General features: G+C 40.0%; 1 protein-coding gene across 3 annotated transcripts in view; it reads left to right on the top strand.

Annotated features, from left to right (window-relative positions):
• The window catches only part of CRYBG3 (crystallin beta-gamma domain containing 3), a 160,491-nt gene that overhangs the window by 100,181 nt on the left and 37,069 nt on the right, over positions 1-23,241 (top strand). For all 3 annotated transcript variants that reach the window (XM_039521838.1, XM_039521828.1, XM_039521845.1), the window contains exons 8-12: positions 7,485-7,621; positions 9,059-9,173; positions 10,828-10,863; positions 12,652-12,785; positions 15,390-15,516. In XM_039521838.1, coding sequence (XP_039377772.1) covers positions 7,485-7,621; positions 9,059-9,173; positions 10,828-10,863; positions 12,652-12,785; positions 15,390-15,516 — 549 coding nt within the window. The remainder of the gene's footprint in view (positions 1-7,484; positions 7,622-9,058; positions 9,174-10,827; positions 10,864-12,651; positions 12,786-15,389; positions 15,517-23,241) is intronic.

Here is a 23,241-nt window from a genome sequence, read left to right as displayed (position 1 = left end):
GTTCCACCTGTTTTTTTGATTGTCATTGTGTGGTTTACTGGATGAGAATAAGCTGTTCATTCAAGCAGCAGATACTTGCAGGAAAAGGGAAAAATAACTTCAGATAGCTGCACTTACCAGTGTCTAATGGAAAATGCACGTCATTCATTTTTTAAAATTTCCCCTCCAACCATGCACAGCTCACCAGTCTGGCTTGTAACTACACGGGGGGATCTAAGTGGGAAAATGGGCACAGAGAACCTGGGATGGATAAAAAGACTACTGGTCACAAATCCCCAAAGGGAAGACTTGCAGATGGACCTGCTGAGTAATCATGGTTGGCACCCAGGGCCTGAACTAGGAGTGGCGGGATTCCATGCTGAGAGAGGTGAAGGTGCATGCCTGGCAACCTGTGTAGTGTACTCCAGGAGACTGGAGAGGGATCAAAGGTGCACCTAGCCCTGAACTGTGACATTTAACACTAAGGATTTGGAGATGCTAGTTACGCCTGCTTTGTAGCAAACCTGCTGCCAGTGGGAATAGGACTGTTTCAGAAATCCCTATTCTCTGAGGGCTGGTTTGGATGTTCCCTGAACCACTTTCCAGACTGAAGAAAGGAGTTGCCTTTTCTGGTGGTCCCTAAAGATCCTAAGGAGGAAAGCAGCAGTGAGTTGCTCTTATGGAACCATGGAGGAAGCAGTCTAACCCCAGAATGGTGATGGTGGGGAGGAGAGGAGAAGAGAAACAGTCATGGCACCTTGAAGATGTTTAATGTTAAAGGCAGAGAGGGATAGAGAGTGGTGCTCACTGAAGGTTTGTGCTCTAATTAGGCACTTAGACAGCACTTGTTACCCCGGCAAATGAACAGATCTATTCAGTGATGTCTTTTTCTCTCTCCGTTTAACTCTTTATTTTTTTTCTGTGTCTTAGTAACATGACCCTAGCAGGCAGAAATGCCCACTGTGATGGCCTGGGTCACAGAAACCCCTTTGTGACTGCCACCTGATGTGCTGAGACTACCTCTGAGCCCGTTTTCCCTGTCAGCTTGAGACTTCAGAACCCTGCCTTGTTGAGCCAGACATGCTAGCCTGCTGCAACACAGGCCCAGGTCTGAACCACGTCCTCCAAAAGCTGCAGACTTAACTGAAAACAGCTTAAGAAGTGCTCCTGTCTCTAGCACCCAGACACCCAGCGGGATCCAAACCCCAAATAAATCTGTTTTACTCTGTATAAAGCTTATACAGGATAAACTCATAAATTGTTTGCCCTCTATAACACTGATAGAGAGTTATGCATAGCTGTTTGCTCCCCCAGGAATTAATTACTTACTCTGGGTTCAATAATAAGCAAAAGTGATTTTATTAAATATAAAAAATAGGATTTAACTGGTTTCAAGTAATAACAGACAGAACAAAGTGAGTTACCAAGCAAAATAAAACAAAAACACGCAAGTCTAAGCCTAATACATTAAGAAACTGATTACAGATAAATCTCACCCTCAGAGATGTTCCAATAAGCTTCTTTCACAGACTAGACTCCCTTCTAGTCTGGGCCCAATCCTTTCCCCGGTACAGTCCTTTTTCCAGCCCCCTTTGTTCTGTTCCACCCCCTTTTATAGCTTTGGCACAGGGCGGGAATCTTTTGTCTCTCGGTCCCCACCCCTCCTTCTAAATGGAAAAGCACCAGGTTTAAGATGGATTCCAGTACCAGGTGACATGCATGGTCACATGTCCTGTGAGACCCCAAGCCTTCATTCTTCCTGGCCTGACTCACAGGAAGGCCTGCAAGTAAACAGAGCCATTTACAGTCAGTTGTCCTGGTTAATGGGAGCCATCAAGATTCCAAACCACCATTAATGGCCCACACTTTGCATAACTACAATAAGTACCTCAAGAGTTATATTTCATATTTCTAATTTCAGATACAAGAATGATACATTCATACAAATAGGATGAACACACTCAGTAGATTATAAGCTTTGTAATGATACCTTACAAGAGGCCTTTTGCATGAAGCATATTCCAGTTATATTATATTCACACTCATTAGCATATTTTCATAAAATCGTATGGAGTGCAGTGTCACACCCACCTGTTGTTTATATTTGGAAATAATTTTGCATTTGCACAAGGATGTGCTCTTTACTAAGTTTCAATTTATTAAGTAGAAAACTATAATGTTTTCCAGAAACAAACATTATTTTTACAATAACAAAGTGAAATATCTCTGGAGATTATTTTGGGTCTATCTGATTTATATAAAAAGAAATTAGAGGATTCAAGGAGGTGTGGTGGTCAGACCCAGATTTGGTTTAGACTGCTTCAGCTTCAAACTTGTCATAATAGCTAGATTTTTAGGTATAATATGTTAAAATATTCCAAGGTTATTGTGGGATATCAGCCCCAAATGATACTAATTTCACCAAGATGAGCTGTTCATGTACGGTTTCTACGATTCTGACCTGACATCTCAGTAAAATAATGGTTCTTGCATTATTTTGGTTCCATATGACCATACATTGGAAAAAAACCTATTTTTCAGTTTCGTTCTGAGCTGAAACCAAGTGTGGTGATGGATTTGCATCCACGTATCTGAAATTTGAAAGGGTTCAGATTGGACGTACTGGTTCTTAACCTCCAAATTATTACATTTTGGGGGGATTTTGTTTTGTAAAAACTGGTTTCATTAAAAGTCTTATTGAAGTTACAGTAAGTAATGCTGCCCACTAAATCAGTTTATTCAGGCAGAGGTGATCATCCCAGGACAAATATTTACTGATCTAAAGTCCACATATTTAAAACATATAAGCTATGGTACAGTATGGGTGTGTATTTGCAAAGACGTACTAAGTATCTTGTACAATAACACCTCAGGCTAACTTTTACCTTGCTCTGAGATCAGTGGGCTAACTTCACCCCCAAATAAGTAGATGAAACTTGTTTGGCTTCTAGGGGACCTTTACCAGTTTATTACAGCACAGAATTTCATCCAGTGGGTGTAAATCAGGGCCTAGTTTATAACTGAGGCCTAGATTTTTGAAGATATTGATGTGTTGCTGAGATCAGTTTTGCAATGTCTAACTGATTAGGAGCCTAAATCTCATTTTCCTAAGTGATTTGGGTCCTTAGGAGCCTACTTCCATTGACTTATAATGGGATTTAGGCTGCTAAGTGCCTACAGCCCTTTTGAAAATGAGATATAGCCTCCTAAATCAGTTATGTACTGCAACGCTGAGCACAGCAATGCCTAAATTACCTTTAAAAATCTGATCCCTAATCTAATTTAAAAATATATAGTTATAAAATTACATATCGTTTGCTCAAAAATTGTATTATCTTTAAAAATTGATGTGTTAATTGCTTTTGGTCATGACCACAAGTTACTATGTAACACTGTGTTGAATGAGTTGATATACTCAGTGCAATTCGCAAAAACACCATCCACAGTTAGTAGAGAGGTCAAGTTTGTGGGCCTCCAAGTCAGGCTGAATGGACCCTAAAGCAAAATGAGAGAGCTTGCACTGCCCCTGCTTGTGATTCACCTACACGGTGAAGAACTATATTATTCCAGTCTTTAGTGCTGTCAGCGGGGCACTTTTGATGAGCACTAAAACTAAAAACAAATCTGGAAGCATTTCCAGAAGAATAATAAGGAGCATATAGACTCATTCAAGCATCAACTTTAGAATGATGCTCCTTAGGTAAACTGAAACAAAACAGTTGATACATATGAGATACTGTGTCTGTGCAGTTAAAAGTACCTTATTTCTCCACCTTTTTCACTATGTAATCACTGTATTGTGCTTGCCGAAAATGATTATTGGCATAATTCTCTCTAGAATTTTATGATAGAAAGTTCTAATTTTCCTAACAAAAACGGAATTGTTTGATTCCAGAATTTAGGTGCATGTTGTATAGGCTAACGTCTAAATGTATAAACAGTATATGATATATATGTAAGGAGGAGAGGAAGGAAGGAAGGAGAGAGATGTTTTCTTGTACCTTAAGCAGTTACTGCCTAATTCATTAGGAAAATCACAAACAAACAAGCTTTGAAAGCCTGGATTAGATTGGATTACAAAATATACAGATTATATCAGAAAACATGAGCCTCAGAAAATCTCTCTTCGTTGTGGCTGTATCACATGCACATACTCATGTGAACTACAAATTGGACTTTTTTACCTGCTCAGCTGTATGTTTAGATCCAGAGGCATAAGTAGCATTTATTTAGCGATTTTCTATAAGGTAGTATTGTACTGGCAATTTCCTACTGTATCTTTCTGGTTTTGATCTTGTGATACAAAAGCATAGTGTTGCAACTTTTGTTGCTGAGAACAAATACTGTGCATTGTTTGCTAGATACAATACAAAGGAAATGTGATTGTGTGTGAGAGCATTGCTAATGTATTATGTTACTGTACTGTGGGTCTCTTGGGGAAAGTGACTTAACATTTCTCTGAAGTAATTTTACCAGAATTATTACTTTATTGCTGACAGTCCAATAACTATCAAAATAACTTTCTGCACCAGCAAGACAGACTTCTTTTTATTTTTTGATAATTTCAGCCAGGGGTTGAGCAGTGAGCACCCCCGGGCACATTGGAAAGTTGGCACCTGTAGCTCCAGCCCCGGAGTCAGTGCCTATACAAGGAGATGCATATTAACTTCTAAAGAGCTGCATGTGGCTCCGGAGCCACAGTTGGCCACCCCTAATTTAGATAACCCTGGGGGGCTGTCCAAGTTACCTCAGCCCCTGGGCCAGAAAGATGCCTGAAATCTCTGTAGTGTTGACTCCTCTTGCCTCCTATGTTTGTTAGAGGGTCCTCAGAGAACAGCTTTACTTCTGCTGTGCCTGTGCCAAGGGAATTCTCACCACTCTGATCCAGGGCTTTTAAGGCCCCTGTATGCCACTTGGATTACAGGGCCAAAGCAGGGGAGAGGATTTCACCCTTGATGTTCTAGGCTGAGCAAAGCATTTAAGCACATGCCAAACTTTTAAAGCACGTAGTTGTTAGAGGGCTTTCCCTCAACCCTTCCACTTCCCTGGTTCTTGTCACGCAGACAGCAAACAGCAAAAGACCAGAAGTCCAAAGTGCAAACAATGTGATGTTTAATGGGGCTAGTTTCCAAACAAGCATATTCCAAAGCCCTTCACACCAGTCAGGCTTATTTCTATACGCCAACAGAGTCTGTTCCCCAGTGTTCTGTTCCCGGCTCTGATGCCGCAGGGTGTTTACCCCATGTCCCCCTTCCCGGCTCTGACGCCGCAGAGCCTTGCTTATGTCCCCGTTCCCTATTCCCATCCCCTGTCCCCCAACCCCCTTAGCAAGGATGATTCCAATTTCCCTTCCACTTCCTGTTTGACGCCAGTTTATATAGTAATATTCTCAGCTATACCTAAACCAATCATTTTACTGAAATTTAACTAACCGATCCTAACATACTGTAACATACCGTAATTCTCTAACCAATTATATCCCACTACCCTAATTAACTTACACCTAGCAAAATTAGTTATACAGCAGACAGAAACAATTAGAGAACCAGACAGATTAACGATAGAAAAGTGGGAGCCGTAAAGATAAAACAATACAGAAATGAGGGTTTCACAACCGCAACCATTGATAAGTGATTTTTTGCCTGACATGAATGGGGGGAGAGATAGCTCAGTGGTTTGAGCATTGGCCTGCTAACCCCAGGCTTGTGAGTTCAATCCTTGAGGGGGGCCACTTAGGGATCTGGGGCAAAAAATCAGTACTTGGTCCTGCTGGTGAAGGCAGGAAACTCAACTTAATGACTTTTCAGGGTCTCTTCCAGTTCTATGAGATAGGATGCTATCAAACTAAGCTTTCATTAACCATCTTAAGATCTGTTTCTTTATCTGGTGGTGATGGACATTATCGGGACAGGATCATCTTCCTAACAGCCCAATACCACCTTATTTCAGTGTGACTGATTTGGAATGTGAGGATATGACTGTACACTTCCCAGTTTATCACTGTCCCTGCTGCTTAGCCAAAGGCCTTAGCTTAAGAACAAGGCCTCAGAGTATCCTAGTGAGAGAAGGCCCATGTGATTTTGATTCTTTGTTTTCATACCCCAGTAACTAGCTAAGTAATAAAAATACACCTAAATTCTTAAAGTATAGGCCTTTACAGGCACGCATGAATATCTGTATTCTAACAGTAGTAAACTCCCTTTCACTTCAAACTGCTTTGCTGAATCAGGTCCTAAAAGGAAACCTTACATTGAGCTGTAGTGTGTCAAAAGCTGTTTTTAAAAAAAAACAAAAAACACCACTGGTGCTACATTTTACATGTGTGTTGAAATTACCATAGTTAAAGACAGTTTCTGCACATTTCTTGGGAAGAACTGAGAGACTTGGCAAGCTCTTATCCAGAAATGATAGGCTAATGGGTAGGAGCTCCAGTGATAAAATCCTAGTGCCCCCATCTTAACATGTACTATATATATATAAAAAAAAAAGCATTAGGTAGCTACCTGGCACTGGAAACATTTGTTTTGGCTTTCACTTTCTTTTCCTTTCTCTGGAATGCTGCCCTTTTATTTAAAGTAACATAAAATTGAATTTACACAATTTGAGGGCATAAGTCATATGCATTGCAAAACTTAATTACAGGCAGTCCTAAATAAATTTCTGAAGTAGTTATAATTGAGGCCTTGTTCCAGGGAAGCATCCTTATAAGTACACCCTTCAGTTCCAGTGAAATCCAAGAGTTACTCATGCTTGAAGTTAAATAGGTGCCCTTCCTGAAATAAAGATGGACATAACCATGTGCTTAAATTCTTTCCTGAATTGGGATCTGGGTTTGTATGTAATATTAAATCTGGAATCTTTTTTCCTTTATTGATTTAAATCACACTAAGCATTAAACTGCTCATCAACAAGCATGCCTGATTCTAAACTGTGCAGTTAACGTATTTTATTTTAGACATATTTAATGTAACTCTACACACAGCCATAATTACCTAATTTATGATGATACTGAAAAGGAGCCATGAATATGTGTATTCTATTCTTTAATGAATACTTATTATAGAAAATTAGAAAGCACCACTGAATCCAAATGTAGTAAAAAGAAAATAGTGTAATATCACAACCAGTTGACTTCAGTGTTTTCATCATAAAGTTGTTAAAAATCCAAGAAGTCAGAAAATATATAAATATATAAATAGCTTCTTCTGTTGGTAAGTATGATTTAATAAAAGCATATTTAGGCTGAGATTTTCAAAGGAGCCCACAAGAGTTAGGTGCTAAACTCCTATGGAAAGTCAGTGGAAGTTGGGGCCTAACTCCTTTAGGACTCTGAAAATTCCAGCTTTAATTTTTAAAAAGTTGTACTGTTCTGTAGAACCCAAAGTTACTGTGTAAAGAAAAAAATTGAAATAAACATCGCTTTAAAAGGAAGGACTTGTATTTCTAGCAGTACTGGCAAACTTTCCAAATGTAGTTAACCTTTACAGTCTGATTTGTTTCTGCAGGATTGCAGCATTCCAGAAATAGAGTTTTGCCCGCAAGCTGGAACAGAGGGGTTTCCTGTCTGCATACAGAGTGCAGTTGCCAATTTAGAAGAACTGGATGTTAAAAGCACCTTTTACATCATTGTCAAGTCAGGAGTGTGAGTATTGGAATTCTTTACTAGTAGTTTGTAAGCTGGTGGAATGACATAGCAGGAAAAAACATTTGCAGTCAAAAAGGATTTTTCTTAGGGCATTATATTTATAAAAATAAGTTAACATAAACTCCCTAGTTTGTTTCAGCCCAGTTCTATGATTCCTTGGTGTGCAGCCTGACTCTCTCAAAGGCATTCTCCCTCTGTTTCCCTATCAACCAGTCTTGTAGACCTTTCCTTGAGCACCTGTATAAGTAGAGGAGGAAGCTCAGATAAAGTCAACTTCTTGTTCACTGGAGACCAGTAGTGTCCTTTTACCCAACCACACTGTTAAAAGCACAACAGTGTGATTGAATTGCAGAAAATAAATATTGCCTCAATTAAGCACTCCTGAAGCAGCATCTGTGCCCTTTCTGTGTGGCTAGTCAGAAGGGCTATGCAGAATGATCCAAATCCAGACTCCCTCACCGGTCCAATACTTCGTGTGTTTAGCAGAGGGAATATGTTTGTCAGGCAGGTGCACAGAACTTCCCGGTCCTTTCGTTCTAGAGTGAGATGTTTTCCTCTTTTCCAGAATCATTATGGAGTGACAGGAGTCACTCCTTGATTGGGATTGAAGCTAGCTTCTCATTATGAATCTAGCTTCCCTGAGGTTCACTTGCAACTTCTGATCCCCAGGCAGAATATTTTTGTGAAGTTTGGAAAAAAATTAGAAAATGAGTTTTAAAGCTATGAGAAAAGGAAAGGAGAAAAGTGTCTTAACTACAGTAATTTTTAATTGCTTACAATTTTCTAGATAGCAAGTTTTAAGCATTTGATACTCCATGTGCATATAAGCCACCTCCATTCTTCATCACTGTCCACTAGTCTGATACCCCACCCACTATAACCCACCTGGTCTTTCCCCACGTCACCCTTACACATACTTCCTTGTGACATGACAGTCTGAAGGAGAGAGCCATGCTTCAAGGATCTTAATGTCAAAATAAGAGCTGCTAGTTTTCAAATAAATGTAATGAATGAACATATTCTAATAAGTCTGATGCAAAGCCCAGCGGAGTCAATGCAAAGATTTCTATCTTATTTTGAATCATCAGTTCATGATAAATTTTGACGCCGGTGTTGGTCTCCAGATATTTGTAGTCATCAGTAGTAATCTTTAGGTTTTGCTTAGTCACAGTGTAACAAGATGACCTTTTATGATAAGTGACAAATGTTTTCTTGTCTTATTTCTTCTGGGTTAGACATTGAAGGAATTTTAAATTAATTTTCTAAGATTGTAGCAACACATTCAAAATCCTAATGTTGAAATTTATTTTGTATTTAAGATACTTTATGTATCTGGTGCATATTGTCTAGCCCTAATGGATACAATCAAGAAAAGAATGTACACTCTTAACATATTTGTTTTAAACAAGCCATTTTTTTTCCTCATTGCTATAGATGGCTTGCCTATTCAGACCCTAATTACAAAGGAGATATGTTAGTTTTGGAAGAAGGCAACTCACCGTCTGAAATTTCTGCAGCAGATGTGAAATCTCTGCGTCCCCTAAAAATGGTGAGGATGTTGCGATTCTCTGAATGATGCACCCCATTTAATGATTTGGTCTAAAGATAACTTTGAGTTGAATATTCTCTTTACAGTTTTTTAGAGATTTTTGCATGTGTAACATACATGTCATGCAGTGGTGTATTGCAATGCATTTGCCATTCATCTGAAAAGTTGCTACGCTCCCACATCCGTACATTTAGAGCTCTCAAATAAGTCTGGGAAGGCTGTATTACTTGGCACTGGGAGAAGAGATAGGTGCATGTTTGCAGCTCATACATCTCTCAAGTGGGTCAAATCAGAACAGCCAAGATTTGGGAAAGTTAAAATTGGGATTTCATATTCCCCATGTTTAGGAGTTTTGGGATCTAGACTGTAGATATGGTCTATTATAGATACAAAAATTGGATCCAGTTCTGGGTTTTTGGTCCATCTGCAGTTTGGATGTTGTGGTGGTGAACTATGTTGTTGCAACACATTGACAGTGCAGATTGTGACAGCAAATCTCTATAGAGGTATAATAATCTTCTTTTCTTTTCAATGCAAACTTCCAGAGCTTTGGGAATGTTCAAGTCAGAAAGGAACACCGGGTTCCTCAATGCAGTAGGACATCTTAGTAAAAGAACAACTTGTGTCAAGATGATGTGGATTAAGTGCCTCTTTAAATAAGACCCAAAAATTGTGCCTTTAAGATTGTGCAGTTTCTGTTGGAACCAAAAACAACTGGTTATAAAAGGTTCTTCAGAAAACCTTTGCCTACTGGTACAGCTAGAGTCTGCTGCAGGTGCCAGGTCAGAAGAAATAATCACTAATCAAACTGCCTGGTAATCTTCCTGTGACTATGCACTGCATAGCAATCTTGATACACAGGGAGCCTAATACTCCTTTGATGGACAGCTTGTGGATATAAGCATGGAAAGGGATGGATACAGATACAATGGCATGTCGCTTTAATGTGTACATAAAGGTTCCAAAGGGAGATTTTCAGAACTACAAGAGGCAGTTACGTGCCCAGCTCCCACTGAAAGTCAGTGTGAGATGTGCACCTGCCTTCTATTTGTGCTTTTGAAAATCTCTCCTCTGTTCTGCAAATATGTTGAAGGATTACAACAATCCTTGACTACCATTTCCAGTACTGGAACATTGTTATTCATATGCGATGTTGTGCCTCCCTTCATAGATGGCTTACATTGTTCTCATTGCTGGGAATTTACCCATCAGCCTGTGTTCTGGTGAAATAAGTTTTGATATAAATAACTTTTTGGTATACGATCCCTACTGCTTTAAGAAAACTTGTAATATATGTGGTACAGTTTTAAAAGTTACTTTAATTTTTTTTTAATCTGATCAGTGGTATAAGTGAATGACAAATAAGCAGTAAATACTTGGATCCATAGTACAAGTAAAGACAAACATGTATAAAGTGTTTTGGTTTTTTTATTCAGAGGCTTGTAAAAACATTCTGTGTTTGTAGATCATTTTTATAGGTTTTCCTTGGTTTTGTGAATTATCAGTGTATTTAAATGTCAGATTCAACACAGACTGGAATCATCTAGTATAGCTGCAAGAACTGCATACTCCTCTATGGGTTATAAAATGTACATATATGGAAATATAATTTAAGATTTTATGTAATTATTTATTTATGTATTTTATATCTTAGGGTGGACTAAAGGTACAAATGCCTATGAATGTTAAGGTAAGTACCAAGCATGCTGCCAATAAAAGATTCTGTGACAGAGAGACCCTGATTTAAGACTACTTCCTTTTCTTAGTGAGGAAAATACCTCTTCTCTATTGTCTGTGGAATATTAGATTAGGCATTCTGCATCTGCCCACTCCTAAGAACAAATTCTGTGATGCTACACAGCCCAGGAGTTACATGTGATTTGTGAGACATAAAAGCAGTGGCAGAATTTTTTTCCAAGATAACTGAATGTTAGTTGCATGAAGAAGAATTTTAAAGGAACTACAGTCTAAAGTGAAGTATCAGAGGGGTAGCCGTGTTAGTCTGGATCTGTAAAAGCAGCAAAGAGTCCTGTGGCGCCTTATAGACTAATAGACGTTTAGGAGCATGAGCTTTCGTGGGTGAATACCCACTTCGTCGGATGCAGTCTAAAATGAGTTTCTCCTGGCTGACACATCCACAGGCATCAGTGAACAAAGGACCCCTGTAGGTCAAATGTCTACTTCACCACATTCAAAAAATACGAGAAAGGAAGTACACTCTCTCCCCTTCCCTTCTCTGCAAGAGTCAAATCATGATTGGGAGGGCCCATCTTCTGGAGCACATTGGGGTGTATGTGATTGGAGTCCAACTGGAGGGTAGGAAGGGAGGCCAGAAACATTTTTCTTTGCTTTTGCTCTGCCCCTCCCCCACCCAGTTCCCCACAGAAACATATATGGCCCCAGTTAACTTATTTAAAAAAAAATTTAAAAAATCTATAGCCTGGCCAATTGCAAGCCAGAGCTATACCCATAGAGGGAGTTACTCTAGCACACAGTGCATGTGACGCTGGTGAAGGGTGAATAGGTGAATCCAGAATGAGGAACCGTGCAATGGAAGAGGTAAGGAACCCATAGAATTTTCCTGCACCCAGGCAGCTCTTCAAAGCCCAACAATTTTTTTTTTTTTTTTTACTGTACGTCCAGTGGAGGCTGTCGTGTTCTCTATTCATGTCTGTCTAGTGCAAATCCATCAGCCACAGATTGCTTGGCTGGGAAGGCCTTGGATATTTTCTACTGGATCAGGCTTATGGCGTCTCATTATCACTCAGCTCAAGTGAAACTCTATGAATCTAGTGTATTTCATGGATTTTAAATATATGGGGTAAGAGTCTCACCCCTGCTTGCTTCTTTACACGGAATGAAAAGGGCTGGAGCAGCATAAAGGAGCTTTAAGAGCCCCAGATCCAGCTTTGAGACAATTACCACGGCACAGGATTTGAGGAACATAGTCATAAGATTGCTCTCTGAGAACACTCTTGCAAGTCTCAGTATAGGCAGCCTGGGAAGGGCATACTGGGGCTAGCAGCAGGGCTAGAGCACATAGCACTGCAGAGATTCTGGGTGGCCTGAGGAAGCTACCTTTACCTACGGCTTCTCACATGGAAAATGTTATCAGCATAACTGTACTGTTTTAGTTGTACTGTTAAAACTCTGCATGTGGCCACTCTTGTTCAAGCGAAGGTGTCCACACAGGCAGTTATAGTGGTATAATTATATTGGTATAACTATACTGATAAATTTTCCTGCGTAGAGAAGCCCTTAGACAGCCTGCTAAGGCTGTCAAAATCATACCAGGGCTTGTCCAGTCTCTGGAGCAACCTGCAATCAGGAGGGCTCAGGAGACACAGAGCAGAATTTCCACCATGGTAGCTGCTGAGAAAAAAATTGCATTCTTCGACAATGCTGCACTATGTGTGTCAGATTTAAGATTACTAAAAGTTAAAGAACTAAATACATTGTTTCAAACCAAATTCTCCAGATAGTAATATATGAGAAAAAAGATTTTGGAGGATGGGCCAAAGAGCTTTCTGGAAACATTGATGCTGTCGCAGCACTCTTTAGAAGTGATGAGGATTTCCAGGGAATTGGATCAATACGTGTCATTGGTGGAGCGTGAGTATATTTTATTTTTGTATTTAATGTTCACTGTAAATAGATAAATGACAAATTACTCTTTATAAGTAATCTAATTACAATCAAGATTTCAAAAAATAGTCCTAGGATAAACCACAACCACAAACATCTATGTCTTGGAACAAACATTTGTGGAGTGTCTATACTAATATATGCGAGTGTGTTAAATAACAAGGTAATTGGCAATCAGTTCAGGTGAGTTAAATATAGTATAGACAATATCTCATGTGGGCAGGGGAAGGAATGGATTGACTTCTTTTTTTTAAATCTTAGACCTTGTCTTCACTAGGAAAAAAGGTATGTGTTTAACTTGTGTTATGTAATACGTGGTAACTGACGCTAAGTAAAATCCTAGTGAGGAAAATATAGACAAGGCAGTTTGTGGTTTTCACATGGGTTAACACGTTGGAGTAAACCTTAGATTCCGTACTCCTCCATTTGATCTACTAACTCATGTGAAAGCTGTAAAGTGTTTCGTCTTCACTAGGATTTTACCGTGTGTCGGTTATCCATGCATTTGCTAAAGGTGCCTGAAGCAACAGCAACACACATCCCTGCTCCCCCACATTCCAGCTGCTTCCCGGAGTGGCAGGGCAGGCAGGCAGGCAGGGAGCCTGTCCTGCCCCCGGTGCACACCGGGCCAGAGCCCACCCCCCGAACCCCTCCTGCAGTCGAACCCCCTGCCTTGAGCCCCTTGCCGCACCCTACACCCAATCCCCTGCCCTGAACCCCCTGCCACACCCCTCCTGCACCCAATCCACTGCCCTGAGCCTCCTGCCGCACCCCTCCTGCACCCCGATCCCCTCCTGCACCCCACACCCCAACTCCCTGCCCTGAGCCCCTGCCATACCCCTCCTGCACCCCAATCCCCTTCCCTAAACCCCTGCCTCACCCCTCCTGCATCCCCCACCCAAGTCAGAGAGACTGCTGCTTCTGGCTTCCCTGGCCTTCTTATAAGACCCAGTTACTTAGTTTGGGGCATTGCCCCAGCTGAAGCCACTTCCCTCAATCAGCCAGGGTTTTATCTTGCCCAGCCTCAGCCCTCCGCAGGGCTTTTCCAACCCCTCCAGGGTTGGAGCGGGTGCTAACCCCGCTACAACAAGGCATGAAAATTTTTCACAGCCCTGAGTAATGTGGTTATGCCAACCTAACTCTGTAGTGTAGAACAGCCCTGAGAGAATCAGGCCTTTGATGCATATCCCAGGAGTTCTGTATAACAACTAACCAACCCACTGTTCCTTCAACCCCACCAAGATCTGCCACTTTATCTAACATTGCATGAAAAGCCTATAAAAATGAAGGTTCCTGCTAGAGAGATCAGCAGTGAAATAGCTAGCAATGACATTACAATTGTCCTCAAGGTTTCCAAGTTAACTTCCATAAAAAAAATTTGGATGGTATGCACCTTACGCAGTTATTATTTCATGTTGTTTGGAGGGTTTCACAAGCACTGCATTCATAGAAAACTTAAATGTCAATACCTAAAGACACTACTCAAAGACATTATGGACCAGCTCTCTGGAAAACGTTATATTTTAAAAGTTATCATTCTGTCTAGTGTGTGGGTTATTTTTTTTTACAATAACTTGAACAGCTGAACTAATCTAAACCAAATGTTATAAAAAATAAATCCATTTTTGTCTGCCAAACTTCAGCCCTGAAAAAATTTGTACAGCAGTTGTAAATCCTTGCAGGAAAGTTTTTAATGAAAGAAGTACTCAGATCCTTTGCCATTGTTGAATGAGCTGGTGTTGCTATAATGTGCATATTGTAAACTCTGTCTTGAATATTAAAGCTTAACTGACAGTACTTGAGCGTACATTCCTATTTTTAAAATGTCTTGTAAGTTTGATTAGTCTAATTTGAATGGGAACTTTTAATTCCACATCACTTTATAGCACAACTTTTTGAAGTCTTATAAAGCTTCTTGTGCTATTGTGCACTTTTTCAAAGTAAAATTAATTGAGAACACTCAAAATTCATGCAGAAATTTATTTTTAATCTGGTTTGATCTATTCAGACTATTTTTAAATGGTACAATTCCCTGCTTTGCAGTACAACAGTATTTTACATAGGCATTATTTTTATACATGTTCTATTTTATTGGATTTAGTATTATCTCTTGGTTAGAGCAGAGGACACTGACTCCATAGAAATCAATGGGAGTTTTGCCATTGACTACAGCATGGCCAGGATTTCACCCTGAGTCTCAGCATTCCCAGGATAGGATGTTGGTTTGGCCACTGATAACTCTCTACATGACCCTTAAGGTTCTAGCCATTATATTTACGAAAATGTGTTGAAATGCACTATAAGACTATGATAGAAACATTTTTCAAGGGCGTTGGTGCGTTACACAAATAAACTATTGTTGGAGATCACATAATAAAATGGAGTATTGATCCACAAAGAATGCTTGGTCAGTCTGTGTTGTAATCTCAAATAACAAGCATTGCTTTGTTCCTCAACTGAGGTTGTGATATTTATCTTAGGAATTTATGATGTTCTTTTCCCCTTTTATTCGTGGTATGATGCTGTTGTACTTTGTCTTCTAATTGTTTTCTTTCCTTGTGGTTACTTTAGATGGGTTGCATATGAAAAGGAATGCTACAAAGGCCGTCAGTACTTGCTGGAGGAGGGAGATTATGAAGATGTGCACTCATATGGGGGAATTAGCAGTGCCCTGTTGTCTTTTCGGTTCCTACAGGCTGTAAGTACCACTCCTGATTTGCTAGTCTGTTTCTTGTCTCACTCTTTTTCCATTTAATTCGAGTTAAGCATGGATTCATAGATCAAAAGAGATTCTTTTCTCATTCATTTTTGTGAGGTCACCTCATGTTTGGTTGTTTCCCGTCTCTTCCTCTACCCAACCACATGCTTGCAGAAAAATTTCCTTTTTTCTTCTTTTCTGCACACCTATCTGTACAGTGAAAATTAGTGTTTTGTGGAGAATGATAAAGGTTCTAGGAGGTCCTTCTTCAAGGAAAGAATGTATAATATTACAAAATTCCTTGCCCAGCTACAGAATTTTCCAAACCCCTCCATACAAGAAATGTCACTTTTTAAGAGCGAGACAATGCATCTTTGTCCTTGTTTGGCCCCATCACTGTAGTATCTGAATGTCTTTTGTGTGCTGCCTTAGCCGCTTTTTTTTTTTTTTTTTACAGTATGGTGGTTCTGAACATGTGCTGTGTTGCACTATCTTGCTTTTGTTTATAGTTGCTGATTTTCTTGGCAATGGTGGAAAACTACATAGGGTGCAGATTGCTGTTTCAGCTGTTTAGACTAGAATAAATGCAAAAGTGTGATTTTTACCTATGAGTATGTGTAGAAGTTCTTTATTAACATAAAATAGCTTCTCAACACAACAGCTGTTGCAAGTCTTACAATGGTATTACACTCTGCCTCAGTGATTTTGTGCCAGAAGATTTTGGCCGTAAAAATTATCATAGTGAGAAAATTCCTGTAACTAAGATGTTGTTAGTAGGGATGATGATGAAGTGCCAGTGAAAACTGAACCGCAGTCTGATGTTGGAAGAAATCTTGGATGCTTCATGGATTAGAAAGACATGGGATTAGAACATCTTTATCACTTCCTTTGTTCAAGTATGCTTCTGTTTAATTTAAAAAGAAGCTTTGTAAGCATCTGAACAAGACTGTTTCCTTCTGAGAATTGAAGAGTGGCCACTGTAAGATTACATATTGCAATGCAGTATCCCATAAGCCAGCAACATTTGTTAAAATGATGGCACAACTCAGCAGCTCTATCATATAACAAGTGTAGTGATTACTGTACAGGTAATGTGAAAATAGGACTTTTTTTAGAGCAATGACATCTCCTGCAAAGAAGGGTCTGCTAGTTTTGCTGGGATTGATAGAACCTGCATTTCAGTGTATTTTTCTGCAGCTTTCTGAAGAAAGGTCCCCAAAAAAATACCAGCAGAAAAATGTTTGATATTCACCGCTGAAGTTCTAGGAATTTTTTGTTTTAGATTTAGGTATGAAGTATTGTAATCTATACCCACTTCAGGCATCTTTTTAGCACATATTTGGACACTTGAAAAGATATATTTATAAGAAAAAAGTGTAACTGTTACTATATTCTGAGATACAATATTACTGATTTAAACATAATTATGTGGCAAACCTTTGAGGTGTGAAAAGCTTTAAGCATCCACGAATCAGGGAGGAGAAACTTCAGTAGAGTTGAATTTAAGGAGTGCTCGGGAAGGAAAGAAGGGACCATTTCTCAGGGGCTCAGTTTGAAGTAGGGAGTTGGGACTTTGTTGAGTTTGTGCCTTAATTTAAATGTCTCTGCCAAGAGTAGGTAGGCAGGAGGTCCGTTTCCTTTTCTTACTGCAGCATGAAGAATAGTGATGAATTTGGGCGGGACCTTGTTTTTTTCAAAGGCATTTGTGAATGCTGCATCTGAGAGGAATCTGTCCGCAGGTGCAGAGTGTTCAGATGCACAGACTGCTGAGTCAGACAGCACTCTGGAAGGTTAAGTGAGCCTGGCCTGGCCTCAGATGGTGGATATCTGGGGACGGAGTCACCTGTTCTCCACACAGACTCCGAAGCAGTTGTTGCTCTGGAATCCCACTGCATGTGTGTGAAATCTCTTTGATCCTCAGGGTTTCTCTGTGGACTTCTCAATGGTTTATTAGAATATTTTTTGTTTAAATATTTATGCAACATCCTGGATTTAGATTGTATTTACCAAAAAGAAAGACTGATAATCTCCCAGCCTGCATTTATTACATTCTCTCTTTTTAAAATGTTTAGATCCAAGCGTAGGCTGGGAGTAAACACAAGAATTGTCAATCCTAAAGACACTTTTTTTTTTTGGAAAGTTACAGTTTATTGACTATAGGCCCTTAGAGTGAGCTTGCTGCTGTGGTCAAAATTATAACAAAAATGAAAATGTATTCATTCTGGAAGAATAAAAAAAAAACCAAAGCGTGAAGTGGAGAGTGAATTTAGAAAAGGAACCTAGAATAGTGAATAGCTGAAGGATTAGCCTTATAATTTGTGATTAATTGGTGTGATCGAAACCACAAAAACTGTGGTTTCCTATATCTTTATGTGATGGGGTTTCTTATTGAACTTAAAAAAAAAAAATACTTGTCTCACAGTCACTAATGGTTTATGTTGAGGCTGTTAAGAAACAACCTAGTGGGAATATGCATTTTCTTCTGTTTGTTGTTTTCCTTAGTAGACTCCCTTTCAAGGTCTAATCAGTCCAGCCTTTATCTTTTAAAACTAAATGAGATCCAGAATAGTTTTCAACAGTTAAAACTGTCCTCTTTAAGACCTTAATTCAGCAAAGCACTTAAGCATAGATTTAAGTCCCATTGTTCATGCTTAAAGTGAAGCATATATTTAGATGCTTGGCTGAATAGGAATGGATTTACATGCATGCAGATTTAATTTGCTTGAATCAAGCCTAAAACATCCAGCATGTTTAGGTCAGTAAAACTGATGTCTTCAGAGCATCTAGCTATTGTACCATGGAGCTCTCAATTAATAATGTATTGTACAATATTTGTAGCTAGAAAAAGAGAGACAATGCTAACTGTAAAAATTATATGATCAGAATAAAATGACTAATGCCTTGCAATTTGATTCAACCAATAGTTTGGGTTGCAAGCCTAAGGTTTGAGATATCCAGGTTCAATTCTCTGCCCTGCCACAGACTTCCTTTGTGACCTTGTACCAGTCACCCAGCCTCAGGTCTGTACAATGGGGATAATAGCCCTGCTCTGCTTCATAGGAGTGCCGTGAAGATAGTTATGGTAAAGAGTGTGAGACATTCAGACACTACAGTAATGGGGGCGGGGGGGGAGAGGGGCATATAGGTACCAGAGATAGATGGGAAAAATTAAGATGTTCTGTCTGAGAACACTGTTTCTTGAATTCATTTGACTCCAGCAATCACAGCAGGAGATGTAGTCTGCTGCAAATAAAGCTATTTTATCTTTTTATTTCTATGTCTTGGAAGATCTAGATCTTAAGCTATTGTCTGTTAAAAAGCCATCCAATCAGCAATGTTAGCCCTATAATTTAAGGGTTCATTGTTTGTTTTATTTAAAATATGGGCAACAACTGTGGCACACTCTTTTAAAAATCATAGAATATCAGGGTTGGAAGGGACCTCAGGAGGTCATCTGATCCAACCCCCTGCTCAAAGCAGGACCAATCCCCAGACAGATTTTTACCCCAGTTCCCTAAATGGTCCCCTCAAGGATTGAACTCACAACCCTGGGTTTAGCAGGCCAATGTGCAAACCACTGAGCTATCCCTCTGGACTCTGTTATTTTTAACACTCGTACACTGCTTTCAGATTAATGGAAAAATATATACTGACATGCTTTTCAGTCACAACACTCTCTAAAACAGTGGTCCACAAACTGGGGAATGTCCCCATATGGGGCTATGGAGGAATGTTTGGTGGTGCCCAGACCAGCCCCCATGGCGGGCGGGGAGGGAGCGCCATCCAGCCCTGCCCCCAACTCCACTCCAACCCAACCTCAGCTTGGGCCCCGGCCCCTGGCTGCCAGCCCCATCCTTGGCCCCTGGCTTTCAGCCCTGGCTGTGACCCCAGCTCTGCTCCCAGTCCCAGCTACGGCTCCATTCCTGGTGCTGGCCCCCAACCACAGACCCATTCCTGGCCCTGACCGCGGCCCGCTCCCGGCAGCTGCTCCTGAGCGCGATTCCTCGGGGAGGGGGAACATGGACAGGTTTCATTACAGATAGTGGGCGTGGCGGAAAAAGTTTTGGAACGTTGCTCTAAAACTCAGGAAGAAATCTCATGTAGAGAGAGGCCTATAGTCTGCCTGGTCTGGGGGGAGTCTGATGAGAGTACGTAAATGGTGCCATTCAGAGAGTTAAAAGTTGAAATTTTTTCAGTACTGACAGGTATCTAAGTGTTTCTAATCCTAAAAGAGTTAGGGGTGGGTGTGTGTCATTGATGAATATCTAAATAGTGTAATTCATTGGTCAGAATTTAACAGGACTCTAAATATCCATATTTAATGTTATCTTTATTTTTATTAGTATCTAAAATTATCTTCTCTGTGGTTACTTCTGAAGGCTGTGGTTTTGGCCACTGAATCTGTGTAATTTGCAGACAAACTGGCCATGCCTCCTTTTTAACACTGGCAAACCCTCCCTCTGTACTTGTGTGGAGAGGACCGCTGAGAATTGTGTTCAGTGGCATGTGGAAGGTGTTCAATTCTTCCCCTTGCCCTCTAACAAGAACAAACTGCAACCCTCGGTGTCCTTTTTTATATAACCTTGATTAGTAGTTCTCTGAACACCTACCATATTTTCCGGCATATAAGGCGACTGGGCGTATAAGACGACCCCCTAATTTTACAGTTAAAACATAGGTTTTGGCCTATACTCGCCGTATAAGATGACCCCCCCTTCCGAGGTAGGGAGCCCAGAGCCTTTTAAATCCCAGCCGCGCTGGGAATCCGAGGGCTCTGGGCTGCCCGCTGCGGCGGGGAGCCCAGAGCCTTTTAAATCCCAGCCGCGGCGGGAAGTCAGAGGGCTCTGGGCTGCCCGCTGCGGCGGGGAGCCCAGAGCCTTTTAAATCCCAGCCGCGGCGGGGAGTCAGAGGGCTCTGGGCTGCCCGCTGTGGCGGGGAGCCCAGAGCCTTTTAAATCCCGGCTGCGGCCGGGAATCAGAGGGCTCCGGGCTGCCCGCTGTTTATACCCGGCGTATAAGACCGGGGGTTGTTTTTTTAGTATAAAAAGTCGTCTTATACGCCGGAAAATATGGTATTTTGTTTTCCTTTTAGCTAAAGAAAAAGTGTCCTGTTGCTCCTTTCCAGATTGCTATATGGCCATCCCTCACTGCTAATCCTCATGATGTAAAATCCTGGTGGATAATCAGTTTTTTGACTAGGCTACTATTTTTTTTTTTATAATTAACCTAATGTGTGCATCTTAAATTCTCTGTTTACTAAAAAGAGTCCATCTCTATTAGAAACTCTGAAAATTAATTTTCAAATTTAATCCAAAGAGCATTTGCAGGATGTGCTAAGACAACCCATAAGGAGAGTTTGTTGTGGCTGAATATATTCACTCAAATATCAGAATGGTTCCTTCATCACTTACTGAGGAGGGATTGTTTAAGTACCCCATCTGGCAAAGATCAAAGATGTTAATGGACATGGGCACACACTTCTAAGATTAGTTCAGCTTTTATGTCCGCTCGAAACATCTATTACTACATAACATGAACTATCATCAGATCTAAGGTGGAAGGTATGAGTGTTTTGACAGACACGAAGGGTCTTGCTGCAGAATTAAATTTTCAAATGTACCGGCAGCTGCATTATCAGCATCCGCATTTGATACACTAGTATCAAGGACTGTGATAGGGAGAGAATGAACAAGGATACAAAAGCAATTTATCAAGAGAGAGAAGAACATTGTAATTTCCTGGTTCCTTCAATAATGTTTTCTTCATGTGTAGAATATTTAGCTTTTTCTCTGCCTTCTAAATCTTTTTTAAACTACTTTTCAATTTCATGTTGCCTCTTATTCACTCGTCTAGCCATCAGGGCAGAATTCTAGGTAGACGTTACAGGTAAAATGCAGTTTCTAGTGCAGGGGTTGGCAACCTTTCAGAAGTGGTGTGCCGAGTCTTCATTTATTCACTCTGATTTAAGGTTTCGCATGCCGGTAATACATTTTAATGCTTTTAGAAGATCACTTTCTATAAGTCTATAATATATAACTAAATTATTGTTGTTTGTAAAGTAAATAAAGTTTCTTAAATGTTTAAGAAGCTTAATTTAAAATTAAATTAAAATGCAGAGCCTCCCAGACCGGTGGCCAGGACCTGGGCAGTGTGAGTGCCACTGAAAATCAGCTCGTGTGCCGCCTTTGGCACACGTGCCATAGGTTGCCTACCCCTGTTCTAGTGAATGACCAGTGTTTTGGGAACTGGGCAGTCTTTAATTTAAAAAAAAAAGAGAAAAAAAGAGAGAGAATCTGCAATGAAAGTTTTAGGAAAAAACACTTCATGTATCTCTAACAGAAATGCATAGTTTTGGTTTTAGTAAAAGGATACTTCAAGACATTAAAAAAAAGTAAAAGACAGTAGTTCAGGTGCAAAATTTGACCAACTTTAACTGGTTCCGTGGGAAATACTTGGTGCAGTTTGACTGCTTTTTCAGAAGCTTGGCTAAAGTATTTCTGTTCCAGGACAGTTAATCCAGTTACTTTTCACAAGCACTAAATTCACTGAACAAAACATTTAGGGTTTTTGGGTTTAAGTAATCTTAAAACAAAACACTGCCTGTTTATATTGGATTTACAGGGTCTAACTTTCAAAAATACATATGCAAATTTCATATATAATTTCCACCTGTAGTCACTGCAACTGTTTAAAAAAATTAAGACAGTTATACTCCAGTATTTACTTTGTCACTTGTAAGTTTGCTGTAATTAGTGTAGTGGTGTTTAGTCACTTTAAGCCCTAATCTTGCAATAGGTCCATGTCATGAATTATTCATGCAGGCAGAGTCTCATTGCAGGCACTGGGGTTCCTGAGGAGTGCAAGGGTCTGTCCACACAGACCTGGCTGCATCATCAGGGCCTTAGTTTGGAAGCTTTATGAGATAGGTATTTGTCTAGCTCTGTTTGTACAGCACCTCTTGCAACTGGTCCTGATCCAGGGCCTCTGGATGCTACCATAATATAAATATTTAATAATAATTTCAGTGGTAGTATACTGATGTATCTGAGATCTCCGTCAGCCACACAAGTTGCTTGATCTCCTTATAACTGAAACAAGGTTTCTTCACTGTAACACAAGTGAATATTAAAGAAACACTGTAAAGTAGGTTAGGTCCAGAATTTAGTTTGTGTTTAAAAATGAGGATCGGAAAGTTTACCTTTTAAAAAATAAAAAAAATCTAACCTTACAGATGTGATTTAAATTTAATTTTTAACTTTACATCTTGCATCCGACGAAGTGGGTATTCACCCACGAAAGCTCATGCTCCAAAACATCTGTTAGTCTATAAGGTGCCACAGGATTCTTTGCTAACTTTACATTAGTTTTTTTGGTTAGAATTTAAACAAACAAACAAAAAGGGTGAAATCAGCTGGTAATTTTTCACTGTCCAAGCAAAGAGTGGATTACAAAATAATGAACTGGCTAATTAGTTAAAAATTAAAAGGTCTTTTAAAACTGAGTTTGATTTAATAATATAAAACTGTGTTAATAACATGGCAAAGGGAATATATTAGTTTTAAAAACATAGGGCCTTTTCATCCAGCCCTATAAAAAAAAATTGAAGGAGAAATGAAAGGGGAAGAGTCTTCACCAAGGTTCCCATAGCCAAATCTTTTCCCCAGATTATTGTTACATCAGAGTTGACCCTCGTGTTCCTGCATCCCAGTGTTGCATCCCAGTCCCT

This window comes from Mauremys reevesii, linkage group 1, assembly GCF_016161935.1.
Source record: "Mauremys reevesii isolate NIE-2019 linkage group 1, ASM1616193v1, whole genome shotgun sequence".
Lineage (NCBI taxonomy): Eukaryota > Metazoa > Chordata > Testudines > Geoemydidae > Mauremys > Mauremys reevesii.
Note: the sequence above shows the minus strand (reverse complement) of the source record. Positions and strands in the feature narration are given on the sequence as shown.